This window comes from Ammodytes marinus (assembly GCF_949987685.1).
Source record: "Ammodytes marinus genome assembly, chromosome: 12".
NCBI lineage: Eukaryota > Metazoa > Chordata > Actinopteri > Uranoscopiformes > Ammodytidae > Ammodytes > Ammodytes marinus.
In genome coordinates, this window is record NC_137216.1 from 8887018 (window position 1) to 8902547 (window position 15530).

General features: G+C 40.5%; 1 protein-coding gene across 2 annotated transcripts in view; it reads left to right on the top strand.

Annotated features, from left to right (window-relative positions):
• Nucleotides 1-15530, top strand: part of LOC307258568 (glutaminase kidney isoform, mitochondrial-like) — a 39311-nt gene that overhangs the window by 4362 nt on the left and 19419 nt on the right. For both annotated transcript variants that reach the window (XM_080038157.1, XM_080038158.1), the window contains exons 2-8: nt 2945-3041; nt 3147-3268; nt 4309-4438; nt 5729-5808; nt 7361-7524; nt 10807-10865; nt 14960-14992. In XM_080038157.1, the coding sequence (XP_079894283.1) occupies nt 2945-3041; nt 3147-3268; nt 4309-4438; nt 5729-5808; nt 7361-7524; nt 10807-10865; nt 14960-14992 (685 nt within the window). The remainder of the gene's footprint in view (nt 1-2944; nt 3042-3146; nt 3269-4308; nt 4439-5728; nt 5809-7360; nt 7525-10806; nt 10866-14959; nt 14993-15530) is intronic.

Genomic DNA, 15530 nt, shown 5'->3' on the forward strand with positions numbered 1-15530 from the left:
TATTGAATTCTGAGATCCTATGTAGTATAAATGTGCAAAAAAAATTGAAATTGGTTCATCCTAGCCTGAGAAAAGGCAGAAAGAGTGTTTTTTTTAACCCTATATTAATCTTACTGTGACATCACAGTAAGATAAATATAGGGTTAAAAAAAAACCTTACTTTGTAAATATTACTGTGATTTCTCCTACTGTGACATCACAGTAATATTTACAAAGTAATTTTTTTTTTAACCCTATATTTATCTTACTGTGATGTCACAGTAAGATTAATATAGGGTTAAAAAAAACACTCTTTCTGCCTTTTCTCAGGCTAGGATGAACCAATTTAATTTTTTTTGCACATTTATACTACATAGGATCTCAGAATTCAATACACCTTCATATTCAAACCGGTGAAGTAGGCCTTTAAGCCAGTTGTCTCTCGCCCAGGTTAACTTTTAAACCCCGCGGATTGTATTCAAAAGTGTCTTACATGAGACATTTGTCCAGTTTGAAAACATTTATTCTCAATGTTCCAAACAATAAAACTAAGACGGTAAATTTAATCATAATAAAAGAAACCACAACTTAAAGAGTGCATCCACACAAGATGTCTCTGTAAAGTGCACACCCGCTCACTTTGGCGGTTCAAAACCTTTTGCCTTCCTGGCCGAAACACCAGACCCGGCATAGGTCGGTTCCTATTTAACACATCTGTACTTACAATCAACATGTTGGCTCCTACAAACTGGTTGAAAACACTATACTACTGCTTTCACAGGCTGGGTCGCACTCCTCATGTCATGACTAGTACACTGATACACCAATAGGGTAAACTCACTGAAGTGCCCCTGTGATTGCCGGAATATTCCCTAATCTGCCCTCATGTTTTGCGCAGTGGCTGCACAAAGTGCTCCCATGTGACCTATTGCACATTTCCCAGCAGACAGTGAACGCTCCGGAAACACAAACACACTTTCCACGGAGTGTGTCTTAATGAGCTTTTCTCACCCACTCAATCATGTTGTCAGTCCCACCACTTAGCATTCTCTAGGTGTGGCTTCACAGGTAGATGTTGCTTATTTTCATTCATACCTGGTAAACCTGTCACTTGCCTGTACACTCGTTCTTCTGATGCGTCCTGACTGAATACGTGGTGCACCTGTTGTCTGCTGTGCTTGAAGGGCTGTGGTAGTGACAGATGTCAGGTCAATAACACTATCTTTGAATTAGACATGCCTGACTGACAGACAATATTTTGGTCAATCCTGGTTTGTTTGCACAATGTTCAGGCGCAGTTACCATAGCCGTAAGTGGAGTGTTTACTCTGTGGAAAACAGAAGACGTGCCCAAAAAGGAGAAGAGATAAAGGCAGCAGGGCGGAGGTGCAGAATTAATCTTGGGACTTCAATTACTGATATAGCCATTGGCCAGTGTCCAGCGTGGCTACAGTCAGAAGCATCCAATCTGTGCAATGCAATGCTTCGGTCTCTTGTGAAAAAAAAGTTAGGCTTTTCGTGGAAACCGACGTAAATGTCAAAGTCCACATAAAATGCCGTTATTTACTTCTTTGGTGGTACCCATGATCTTGTGAAACAGGTTCATAATAAGGGAAGAAATGAGACCATTTGGAAACAATCTGCACTGTGCTGAGTTGACTCTGCTGCTGTGTCACATCCAGCGTGTGAACAGGCCGCAATGTTGGCTTTATTAATCCAAGAGCCACAGAGGGCTGGGCCGGGCTAAAGACGAGAGAATTCCTGGAATTTGGGCCTGGTCTAACGCTGCTCCAGATACCAGCGCCAAACCTACGTGCGAGCTGAAACGTTGTAGGGGAGTCGATATGTTTCAGTAATCCACAATTTATTAAAGAGCAGGTGCCAGCAACAAGAAGTACCAATGGCATGATTCCCTGATGGCTTAATCATTGCTTTGCAGCTGCAAAAACAACACTAGAATTGTTCCACTCAACACAGAAGTTGAGCGAGTGAACCGTGTAATAATGACATGAACAAATACGTAGAAGCCAAGTGCTTGTTATTGGTCTATAGCCTCGCTGATGGTGTGTGTCCAGTGAACAGGTGTTTTGGGGGAAGGGTAGGTTGCTATGCCTCCATCTTTTTAGACTTCTTGTAGGTGGAAACACACCTCAGGTGTGAAGCTGCATTCAAAGTGTTTTGTCCCGGCTGAGCATGTTCCCGGTGCAAAAGACGTCAGAACACTCTGGAGATATACTGGAAACCCGTAGAAGGAAAGCTGTGAATCCGCCTGCAGTTTCTCTCTCTGTATTTTCAAATACAGGAAGAGGTAAAATAGCCTGGAACCTGCCTTTTACTATATTCAATAATCTACAACTCTTATTAGAATCAGGCCCTCTCTACTTGTGACTGTCTGGCTACACAAAGCCTACCAGGGAGCACTGCCAACAGGAATCATTCGGTAGTATTGTCCTTCATGCATAGCAAAGGCTTTGATCACCCTGCTCTACAAACAAACACACACACACACACACACACACACACACACACACACACACACACACACACACACACACACACACACACACACACACACACACACACACACACACACACACACACACACACACACACACACACACACACACACACACACACACACACACACCTCTGTGGCTACACTTGGATTGTTTATTTCCAGTTAGGGCCCCTCCAATCCCTCACTAATGTGTTAAGTCTGCCCCAATAGCTACAGATAAGCTCTCTCTTTGCACTGGTAAGGCCCGCGCCAAAGGCCAATCCAGTTAGCATTATGAATTTGAATTTCTATGATATTCTTTCCCATGCTTCCTGGCTTCACTGCCTATTTGTTTTACACCAGCGTGAATCCCCACACCTAAGACAGTTTCAGGAGAGTTTTCATATTACTTTTACATGACTTGAAGTGCTGTGTCTCTTACGTGTGTTCCACTGCTTTTCCACCGTAGGACAAAAGCTGCAGGTGTTCTCCCCAGTTTGGAGGACTTGCTCTTCTACACAGTCGCAGACGGTCAGGAGACCATTCCTGTCCATAAGTTTCTCACAGTAAGTGGCAAGAATGAAGTGAATAAACTAAATAAAGTACAACGTTGACTCATCTCGTCTCTTGGCGATTGTTTCTTTGACGTCGTGTCTAAATATTTATTTCAGGCTCTTAAAGGCACCGGGCTTTGCACCGGAGACCCCAGACTGAAGGAATGCATGGACACCCTCAAAGCAGTGCTGAAGACCACGTCAGATGGAGTGACGCTGGACAGACACCTATTCAAGAAGTAAGGCTGGAACTGTCTAGTCCTTTGTTTGGGCCTTTCATCTCCATCATATACAACCACACTTTGTATCATGTTACCCAAGAACATTTTCCTATCTTCAGTTATAAAATGAAGTATTTACATTTGGACAATAGTTGAACAGTTCTGTTTTTATCTGTGAATAGGATCTTTCTATATCTTACTGCAGTAAGAATGATATCAATAGTGGACAGGGATGTAAGGTTATGTAGGCCAGTATTGGTGGCATAAGAATGATCCCTTGCTTGTTTTATATATTGTATGTGTGTCTGCACAAACAACAGGGACTGCTTTCTGTCATACTTACATTGTATTTTCATTCCCGTGCTTCACTAAAAACCAGTAGTTAACAAAAAGCAAAAAACAGGATGTCAAAACATTTCCATAATGCCCATAAGAAGTAGTTTTTTTTTTGTAGTTTTCTCAAAGAAAAAGAAAAAAAAGAATTGTGCTCCATGGGAAACAGGCAGCATCCTTTCTTTTCTCAGTAAGGAAGTAGATTTTTTTTGTATGCAGGAAATTAACTTCTTGGTATTTGCAATAACTTTGACTTCTTGCTGTGTGTGTTGTGGTGCCTGTCTGACAAATAATTGTTCAATGATTAACACATTAAGGGATCAAGACAAAGTTTGTTTTTAGTGTTGTTAGGGTGACTGGTGGTTGTTTCTTATTGGTGTTCCCTGAACTTTTGTCAACATGATATATTTGTTCTGCCTGCGGTAACCTAAATGTGAGCCACATCCTGATTATATCCCATCTGACACTATGTCCATTGTTTCCTACAGTCTGTGTGGGTGAGAAAATGACCATTCATCATCCTAGGGATTCATGTTGGATTTAAAACAAATCAGCTGATCAATATGTTATGATGAAGCCTCTTCTTCATCAGCCACTTTTTTCTGAACATTCATTGAAGTTTGTCAGACTGGAGTGGGGTGACGTGGTTGACAAACTTTTTTTTTTTTTCAACTGCATGCATTCACAATATTTTCAGCATTTGGATCTGTGGTTTTACCCATCAGGTGTGTCCAGAGCAACATTGTCCTGCTCACTCAGGCCTTCCGCAAGAAGTTCGTCATCCCAGACTTCCAGGCCTTCACCTCCCATATTGATGAGCTGTATGAGAGTGCCAAAGTTCTCAATGAAGGGCAGGTGTGTCCTTAGACCCATGACTCTTTTTCTTTTTCTCTTTTTCCCCCCCACATCATCATTATTCTTTAGAGATTCATTAACCCATCAGTCTGTTCTAAACCGTATTGTTTCAGTGTGCATTCCACATCCAGACCGCTGTCATCTTAACAAAAAAATGGAAAAAATCCACCCCCAGGCCAGAATGTGTGTCCTAGCAGCTAAAATAACTAGCTTAAAACTGGCTGCTGCTGCTGCTTTCAGATGTAAGTGCAGGATTATCTTTGAAAGTAGGTTATTGAGAGTTGCGTCATCATGTTGTGTTTGCTTTGTAGCTGCAATTAAATGACATTGCTGATGGCTGCGTTCCATGTAGGTAAGCCACTCCCAGTCTTCTGCTGTTGGGCTCCCTCAATGGAATGCAAACATCGTAAATGTTATTATCGGACAAATAAGTGAACCGAGCCCATATCCATTCCACACTAAGCCGGCTGATTTTGAAAACATGGCAGGCGCTGATAGCAAGAGTGTCCAGGTCCTTATCCTTAACATCTTCATTGGCGCTGAATTGACTAAACAACAGGGAGACGGTTCAATCATCGTCCAAACTAAACTTTATAACATAAATACAAGTTCATTGGGATTTGAAATGCGATGACACCAGAGAGGGTCACAGGCGAGTCTTAACCTCTATTGATTTTCCTTTCTCCTTTAAATATTTGATGAAAAGCACTTTGAATTGCCTCCGTGAACGAAATGTGCTCCATAGATAAACGTTACCTCACATATCCCCAAACATCATCATGCTTTTAAAAGCTTTGTTTCCCCGCATTTCCACTAGAATTTTTCATTTCAAGTTTATCCACTATTAACCAGGGCCTCTTATTTTCCGAGAAAACCCTCTGTTCCAAGGGGTCCAAAACAAAGGCCTAGTGTGAAAGGGAAGACAAAGAAGAAGTGTTTTCATATTGAGTTGGCATCTGTGTGGATGTACTGACGGAAAGAAACACAACTCTATTGGTATTGCGAAGGCATCCTGGAAAATGCTGTCAAATGCCATCCTGTAATTGGCTAGTAGTGGAGGGAGAAAGTGGAGGGAGAAAGTGAAGGCACAAAACAAACAGCACTTTGTCTTATAGATACCAGTGTCTTGAGGGTGGATTTTTCCTCTGTGGTCCGTTTGGTCTTGTTGTGTATTGTCAGCGGTGTTGTAACCTGAGCCTGGGCAGACGTCAGCGTTTGTAAGGTGAGCCGCCACCGCCGCTGCAATGGCCACAGCCCTATTTCAGCTCTCCTTCCCCTTGTCCTTTTCAGGTCGCAGACTACATTCCTCAGCTGGCCAAATTCAGCCCCGACATGTGGGCCGTCTCCCTGTGCACGGTGGACGGACAGAGGTGAAGTATTACAAGGACACCTGGATGTTTGGAATATATTAACATTTGTTTTGTTGTCCTATCTTTAATCGTCTTATCTGTTAAACAATTACAGAGTAGAGTGGATTCAGTGAGGAATGCCAACAAGCCGCCTTTCTTTGTAGTGTAGCTCCAAGGTCAGAAACCGTTTGACAGGTTTATTAGTATTAGTAAAACATTACACTTGAGTCCTAACTGTTGATAACCTGTTAAATTAGATCTGGTGTATTCGACGCCCTCTTTGTGAAGCTTATTATGTTGAATATATTTTTAAGACAAGACCCAACAGGTGAATAGGGTAAAAAAAAATAACTTAAAGATTTCATCATAAAACTTAACCTGTTGACTCCTTAAATGAATACACTATTTTTATGTACAACAATTTTGAATAAATATGCCAATTTCGCAAAAAAAAATGTAAATCTTTTGACAACATATCAGTGTCCAAGGTTTTTACATACCAGCTTTTGGATAAAGCCTTTTTTCATTTGATAATAAAAAAAAAGTCTCAATAATGCATTTTCTTCATGTTTTAAGAAGCAAATGTAACATAAATCAGACAATTACTGTAACGACATCATGAGCTTCATAATAGTGCGAAGAATGATTATGGAAAGTTAAGTAGATGTAATTGCTTTAGAAGTTGAGATTTTTGGTTCAGAACTTTTGAAAAAAAACAACTAATGCTGAGAAACCATTACAACCTTCAAGTCACAACTCAAAACTCACCTCTTCAAACACGCACACAAAGTATAACTGGTCACTGTCTTGTTTGTTTGTTGGTTTTGTTTTGTTTTTTTTTCCCCACAATGTCTTGTTTTTAATGATTTTATGATGATTTTTATGATGATGACTTTTATGCTTTGTAAGGTGACCTTGGGTGTCCTGAAAGGCGCCAATAAATTAAATGTATTATTATTTTATTATTAGAAAATGTACATTTTGGACCTTTTATTTATGTAAATCAGTATGACAGAAGACATGTTATGGAAGCAAAATAGCCAAAAATCCCCATATTGACCAGTGCTTGAAAGAACAGTTTCTTAACCTGAAGCATCTCGTCTTGCAGAAGGGTTGATTCAACTTCTGGTTAGATTTATTGAAGGGCATTAGAAGAGAGTAAGGTCATACTGTAACAAGGAAACACAGTTGTTGTCAGTGTCTTAAAAATATGTCAGCAGGTGTTTGGATCAGCGTGTTCTCTAATTGGCAGTTGTAAAATGCCTTAGATATGTGTATATATGTGTGTTATGTTTGTGTAAGAGAGGAAGTCATAAAGATAACATAGTAGTGGACTGATAGCCTGTGTGCTGCTTCTGTTATCGTGCTGCAACGCTCTGTCACTGACTGAAGGTCATGGTATTTCCCCAGAACAGTCACCGTATTCTATGAAACGGTGATGATACTAATACGCTCTCTCTCATTGTGTCGTCTGTCCTAGTTTCTCTTTCTGAAAAGTGTTTGCTTCTAATCACTATGCGCGCAGCTGCTTTTGGCCCTCTTAGATAACTTGTTATCTCTTGTCCCTTTGTAGACACACAGCAGGTGACTCCAAGGTCCCCTTCTGTCTGCAGTCCTGCGTCAAGCCCCTCAAGTACGCGGTGGCTGTCCACGACCACGGCACAGAGTATGTGCACAGTTTCATTGGGAAGGAGCCCAGTGGCCTGCGCTTCAATAAGCTCTTCCTGGATGAAGATGGTGAGCCAATAGGCTTTTCTTTATTTCTCTCCCTCCTTTAATTAAGCTTCCCAGACACTCCCAGACAGAACACTGTACTAGACAGAGAAACAGGTCAGCCCATACACACTACTTTTCCTCCTCCAAAAATGTTGCAGTGGAGGAGGCCTGGTGCAAGGTGTGTTGGATGTCAACAGAGGGCTTGGACTGTGTTTATGAAGTTAGTGTTTCCTTTTGTTGGTGAATTGCTCATGTAGGGTCCGCTACAATAGTAAGTTTACATACTATGAGCCACTACGATAATGCTCCAATCTCAATCTATTCTATATCATAGCAAACACAGTAAAAAAATAATGTTTTTTATCTTCAGCCCCACTAGATTTTTAAAAATGTTCCACACATCTCTACAGTAGACTGACACAGGCTCCACATGGGCCCAAACATGTTGGGGCATTGCTACACAGCAATGCTCATCGACTGTCTTGCTATAACGCCCTGCAGGGAAGGGTGCATATTGTGACTGAGTCAGATGCTAGCATTTATGGATTTTGTGGGATTTTTTAATCTTTTTGACACCATTCTGAAAATAAAGGTGTAGTGCTTACTTAGATTGAACTCAATTGAGTGGCTCACTAGCATACTAAGTGTGGAGCACAAGTACCTTGATCATTTTGTCTGAGGGACAATTCATTATGAAAACAAGTCTCATAATAGTTATCGTAGTCAAACCTTTGGTTGGCTTTATCAGAGGAAATGAATTAATCCCCAGGCTGGTATTTAGAGAGGCAGCCATCTTGCCATCGTATCAAGAGTGGGCGGTTTGCCTCCCTTCTGCCAGGACAGCCCCGTGGTTTGTTGTGTAAGGGGATCACACGGCAGTGAGGATATGCAGGTGACATAAGTACTTGACCTGTTTTTTTTAGAGATTGGGTTACGGAAGTGGTTCCTCTCATCTGGCGGTTTAATTTGCCCAGCGTTACTAGCGCCAAAGTGGACCAAGGCTCAGTTAACCCATTGATGACTATGGCAATCTAGGATGCATGTCCTTAATGCCTGAGGGTTTTCTGAAAAAATAGTACGAATTGTCAAGTCTACCAAAACCTTAATATCTAAGCCTGTGTAGCACATAGAAACATGAAATAAAATACATTTAAAAGTTAAGGTTCACATGTTTTATTTAAACATGCTCCCTTAGCGCTTACAAACCAACAAATATTTCTAAAAATCGTCAAAATTAGATGAATTAAAAAATGATTAAATATTGTTAATAAATAGATGCAATGTGTTGTGTGATTTTCGTCAGTAGTCTATAGTAGACCTTGATTCTGCGCACCAAACGCCACTAACTGTTCTGTCGCCGACATAGCTGGCGTATTTTTTTTATTATTTTTTTAATTTTTAATTTTTTTGATTGACATGATTTTCGGCAAACCACACAACTTTTGGGTGGTCACGTGGTCTTAAAAAAATCAACAAAACCCACCTCATGTGTATTTGAACCAATGACAGTGCATTCAATGCTGGGAATGCCATGAAAATTAGATAAAGTAATAATGCTGCACGATGCAGCATCAGGCAGGAGAGCCAATGTGGCATCGCGCAGCAGCCGTCATCAATGGGTTAATGGAGCACCCAATTGAAATAGGAAAACGACCGCAATCTCTAGGTTTAACTCTATGCCAGGGGCTATGTGACACCGCCAGCTGACAAATTATTAACGTCAACACTTCACCACACACCCTAATATTGACAATTACATTTGTTCCCCTTTTTTTATTACCCTAAACGTTGTTTTTAAATAATAGTTGATTCATTGGAACCCAATGGTGCTGAATGAACACAGATAACCATCCACCTGAACACACGTTTGAAACATGATACTCTTCCCTGCCTGCTTCTTTTCAATGTCTTTGAAACGCATTGTTCCCACTTGGATGTATTGTACAGTTTACAAAGAGACTGACTCATAGTTGTTGGCACAGGGCACGGTTTAGTTCCTACAGCATAGTATAGATACGCCAGAGACAGGTTCCAACACAGATACTTGCATACTGTAGGTTGCCAAGCTACAGTATGTACCTGCCAAAAAGTCGCCACACATCCAGAGCTGTACAGTATTGTTGACTATTAGACCCCGTTTCCATTTGTCTTTAACATGTGGTTTTTGCGATCGGATCACGTGAATACAGCTCTAACTACAGGTATAAACACTCTCAAGACGCATTGAGATCGGATCACAAAAACCACATTCGGAGGTGGTTTACGTCGCTTGTGTCCGATGTGTCCGCATTCATTTGATAGTGGAAACAGCAATGTGACTTTTGTTCACATTAGGGACCTCCTACTCAACTGCCGCCACCTGTCTGAGCGGAAATACATTGAAAATGCATCACTGGTGTTCATGCAGCCTTTATAGAAGCCTCGTGAATGTTAGTTGCATCCGCCAGTATTAAAAAAATTACAAGCTTTCTGTCCTCTGTTTTCATTTCACTGCGTAAATCTGAAAACACAGAAATCTCTGCTGTTGACTGGAGAGCTGCAAGGCAGCGACTTCCTGTTCTTATCTGTTTAAAAATAAAAGTCAACTCGCGTTTGGCTAGTAACAGGCTTTTAATGTGAAGGCGCACAGGCAATATTCTGTTTGCACGTAAAGTAACTTAACTGCATATAAAGCCGTGTAGCCTACTGGTGGTGGTGACAAGAGTGTATCAGACGTTAGAAAAGCCACCCGGCAAACGCACATCTTTCACCAGACAAAGTGGCGTAATAACTTACTTGCCTAAGAGTTTTTACTTTTATATACTACAGATGGTATTTACCAGCATTTGGCAAGTGTTAGAGCCTTCTAAGCAGTGGTATGCATCGCTCCTCCTTGTCTAAATGAGACAGTAGCCTATCTCGTCAACCTAGACTGGTAATTATCTTCGCATGTAATGCATTTTAATAGCAAATGCGATTAAAACTGTGGAACTGTACAGCCCTGTATGTTTAGTTGTTTGAACCCCACCGGTTAAAAACAGCAATGTAAACGGAAAGTATGTGCGTATTGATTTAAATACAGCGCGGGTAAATGGAATCGGATCACAAGTAGACAAAGAAGTCACATTTGAAAATACAAGTGTGAACACACGGACTGAGAGCTGTCCACTTGTAACCAGTTTAAAAAAATCAGATGTTAATCCCAGGTGGAAACAGGGTCTTACTTTGTGTGCTCTACATGCATTTGACACAGGGCTCTCGGACTGTTTACACTTTGACCCTCTGCATTGTAGCGTTCTAATCAAGCTCTTTGTTGTCTTGCAGATAAGCCCCACAACCCCATGGTGAACGCTGGCGCTATCGTTTGTACCTCACTGATAAAGGTAAAATCAGTAATGCTTTTCCCCCCCCCACCCCCTCTCCTTCATGTGTGTTTTGATGTCCAGTCTGTGTGTGTGTGTGTCATTTCCACTGAAACCTTAGCCAGAGAATTCCCCCTATGTGGTGGGTGGGTATCACTGAGCTGCTTTATCAAGAAGGTTAACATAACTATTAGGGGCAGATAAGATTTGACTGTTTAACAATGATGTTTGTTTGAACACTGGAGAATATCATTCATTTGTATTTCATGGAGCTTTTAATCAGTAGACTGTAGTAGACCTCCCCCAGTGTGTACATTTTTTTCTATGAATCTTGACTCAGCGGAAATGCTTTCTAGGTCACTACCTTAGTCCACTGACTTTATGTGGCGGTGATTAAGACCTGCGCTAATCCTTCCTGAGGACACTTAGCTCACACAATGTTATTTTCCCCCGCTGAAAATAACCTGCGCAGAGAGCATGACGTCACACGCAGGAAGTCAGATAGATAGATAGATCCTCTTTGGTAACTCGGCGTAAAGACACATTGACGGGTAGTCGGTGTCCATCAAATCAAACGAGCTGTCGGTCACACAGCCTTTCATAACCAAGGATTAAACCTGGCTTAAATTACGTCTGTGTCTGTCCATAGGTGTTTCCACACTGGCAGTGTTAGACGTTTAAGCTCTTTACAGCTGTTAATGATCATTCTCTGCCTGGTAGGGTTAGAGTATCAAAAATAAAACCCCTCTTTACATAGTTAGTGCTACTATATTTAGCACACAGATACAGTACTCACACAAGAGCTGTCAGCACCGTATACTGTGTACCAGCTCCGGTGCCTCGTATAGATGCAATACTGTAATGCAGATGTATGCATTATAATATCTTCAAATTACCCCTTATTTTATTTGTTTGCTTTTTTAAATTATGTATCCCTTCCTATTTTCTGTTTTTTTTTGCTACAAAATTGCCAACTTCAAGGACTGGTATTTGACTGTAGCTTTTTCTGGAGAGGACCTTACGTCATGGCAAGCTTTTGTTGTAGTTATTATTAATACTCTAGATGAATACGATGATGATGACAACAATAGCCTTTCCGAAGAGCATAGAATTCAATTGTGCCAAAATCTTCCTCTAGGTCTAACAAAGCAACTGAAGCCTGTGGCCTGTTTGATCTTGACTATATTTTGGACCTCTTGTGCATTATATTTGTAGAGTAACTCTGTCACAAGTCCCGGGGTCTGGAACCTATGTGTTTTCAGTGTCTACATGTTCTTAAAAATCCCATTCACCCTTTTTCTTTCAAGTTAAGTGCATTATCACATTGCAAATCTAGCTCTATTCAACTTGCTTTGCATCATTATTGGACAGATGGTTTCTGTGTTAGTTTGACAGCAAACCAATGTGCATTCACCTCTTCAGGGCTCTGTAGTCACGACAATGCTTGTGCGATGAATCAATGATAGAGTTAAATAAGTGGAACAGCCTTGACATGTATAAATTGTGACTTTCTATTTTGCATTTAAAACAAGGATGATAACACAGTTGTCACAGTCAGACAGTTTACAATGGTATGTTTTTGTAGACTGCCCCACAAAAGTAAATTTTTAAGCAAAGTTCTACATTTGACCTTTTTGCATGTTGCTCAGCAACATTTATGCTGGAGTAGATAGATTAATGAATAATCTAGTGATGGACAATGTAAACAGTTTGCAGGCCTTTATCATTAATTATTCATGAAAATGGTCACAATGCGCTAGCAGCCTTGACAGGTAAAAAACAAATGCATTATGGGTTAGAAGGCTATTTAAATCTATAGCGGCCATTAAGACACCCAAACAGTTTTCTACTTTGTTATTGGGAGGAGGATAATTACTTTCTGAAGGCATTTTTTAACTTAAAAAACTTCACTAGTTTGCAGAAACATAGGACCTCGATCCCAAGAAGCCTATTTTAAAACACATTTGTCTTAGCAGCGTTCCAGTCTGTGCCGTAACTGCTGACGTTTAGAAACCGTCTTTCTGTGATTTATTTTCTCTTTTAGCATAGTAGCATACTAGACACAACATGTGTGCTGTCATTTGACTCTTTCCTTTAGCTGTCTTCACATAAACTGCTCAAATTGTAAAAAGTCACAAAATACTGATTCCAGAATTTTGGCAAGTTAGCATTGTGTGTCCTCGCAACTGTTGAACAGAAGTAGAAAGATAGATAATTTAGAGTAAATTGTGTTAAATGGTTTGCTAAAATACACAAAGAGGATCACAGACACTAACATTGTTCCAGTGGCCAGAACCGCGACTGCACACAAATGCTAATGTAGCTGTGTCTGTTAGATATGTAATATCTGAACCTGAAACTGTTTGCTAACACATTCGACACAGGTCATATGTCGATGTTGTACTTACTTACATAATGCTGGGCCCTTACTGGCCTTAAAAACATATTCATATTTATTTAAGTATGGAGCTGGATTCAAGACATGTTTAGCTAGCTTAGCAAGCTAAGGAAGGACGGATAATGACAAAACTCAAAGAAGCACAGTCGGTCACTGCACAAGCTGTCGTTTCTCAGAAATAGTCCCAACACGTTGTTCCCACTAAAACCACTAGTTATTGTCTTAACATTTCTATGTTGTGTGGGTTAAAGAAATACAATTAATACAATGTGTTTTTTTAACTTTGGATAGAGCCAAGCTTGCTGTTTCTTCCTTGCTAATGCTAAACTAGCTCATTGGAATGATTCAGTCATCTCCTCATATTTTCGGAGACCATTTTGTGCGTCTGTGTCCACATCCCAACACCACTTTCACCAGTGTCTCAATGTGTTGTTGTTTTGTGTCTCTATACTGAAGCAAAAATGTTAAGCCGTTGGTCGGGGTTCCCCAGTTTGCCTTAACATCGGTGGGAAAAACTATGGGGATGTTTGCCGTGGCAGTATGCCCCAAACTGTTCTTACATGGTGCTTGAAGGCTACATGTTGCTGTTTTTGTATGTTGTTGCATATTTTCCAGACTTAGGAACTGTGGGAAATAATGACTGCTGCTGCAGGTCAAATGACGTTGGTAATTTTTTCTTCCTTTTCCATATCTATCTCCTCGCACTCTCCCCAACCCCCTGACCCCCCCCCCCTCTCTTTCTCCTCCAATCAGCTCGGTAGAATCCCCATTTAGTGACTTTTTAAACCTCCATCAGTGTCACTTACTTACTACTTCTTCTCACACAAGATGGATTAGCCTGTTTTAAATGTAAAGTAAAAAAAAAACTGTTCTCAGACCTTCCAAAACATAAATGCCATAGCACTTTAAACGTGCATGTGTGTCCATTTAGTCTTTGACTGCATTTCCTTTTGTGGGAGTAGGCAGCATCAAAAGGCTCACAGTATGACCTTTTAAATGAACACTGAGCTACAAGCTGTGAATCAAATTATCTGAGGAAGACCTTTCAAGGACCATTCCTCCCTACTTTTCCTACCCCCCTCCTCCCTCTGTTTTGGCTCTGACAGGCTCTTTGCACACATGACACATGTTGACACATGACCGAATCCTTCAACACATACACAGCTGCATTATGGTAACCCATAATACAAACTTGCCTGCGCACACACACACACCCACATCTATGTGCACTTATATTACATATGTATATGTAGAAACATACACACAGTCAGGGCTGCTTCAGAATAAAATAAAAAAGTATTTTTTTTTACTTTTTATTTACTCAACTAATATTGAATGTATTTGCTATCAGTGAGATGTCATAGTGGCATGTTATGGTTAGAAATCTTTTTCTTTAACTGGCTAAGCTCTGGTAACACACGTCTGCTAAATCCCCCCCCCCCCCTTTAACTTAATTAGACTTCTCTCTTTGTATCCCATTTGCAAGTCAATCGTATTCATATTTTGTACCTACTTGCATAACTCTTGGTAAAGCTCATGTGATTTTTACATTCTATGTGTAATCAAATCTATTCGCATCTGCTTGTTCTATAGTTTTAAATGTGTCAGTAGTAGTAGCGTTATCATTCTAGTATCATGTTATATGATGCTTGTCCTCTATAGCAAACCCCTGTTGAATGAACTGTGCTAACTGCTTATTCCTTTGTTCTCTCCTCAGCAAGGTGCAAGCAACGCAGAAAGATTTGACTATGTAAGTATTCAAAGTTATAAATCATTCAGAGTTACATTCAATGTACTTGGTAAACGGGACTTTAGTAGAGACTGTGTGTTTATTATCCTTTGCTCTGATATCACTAGAGTCAAATAAAGCTAATAAGCTGTTACCAAATATATATATATTTTTTTACTTTATTAATTCTAAGTAGAGTAGTGCACCTCAACCTACAAAGAATGACCACCTTAACATGCAACTCCATTCAGCACATTGTTTAGCTGTCTGGATGGCCCTGGTTTACTCTCACAGGCCCTCATAGCTTAAGGCTAATTTCAATTTCAAATCATCTTATGCTACCTGCTTACACTACACAGAAAGCATAGCAGTGGAGAATTTGGCACGGACTAATGAGCCAGGTGGTTTCCCTCAGGAGAAGGTAGAGACCAAAAGCAGAGCTACAAGAGAGCAAATATTGGCCTTGTATTTATCAGGCCCACACAAACACTACTCCAAATGAATGATAGTGTTGCTCGATAACTGCTGGATGTGCCATTAGGAAACTGTTTGCCGTATC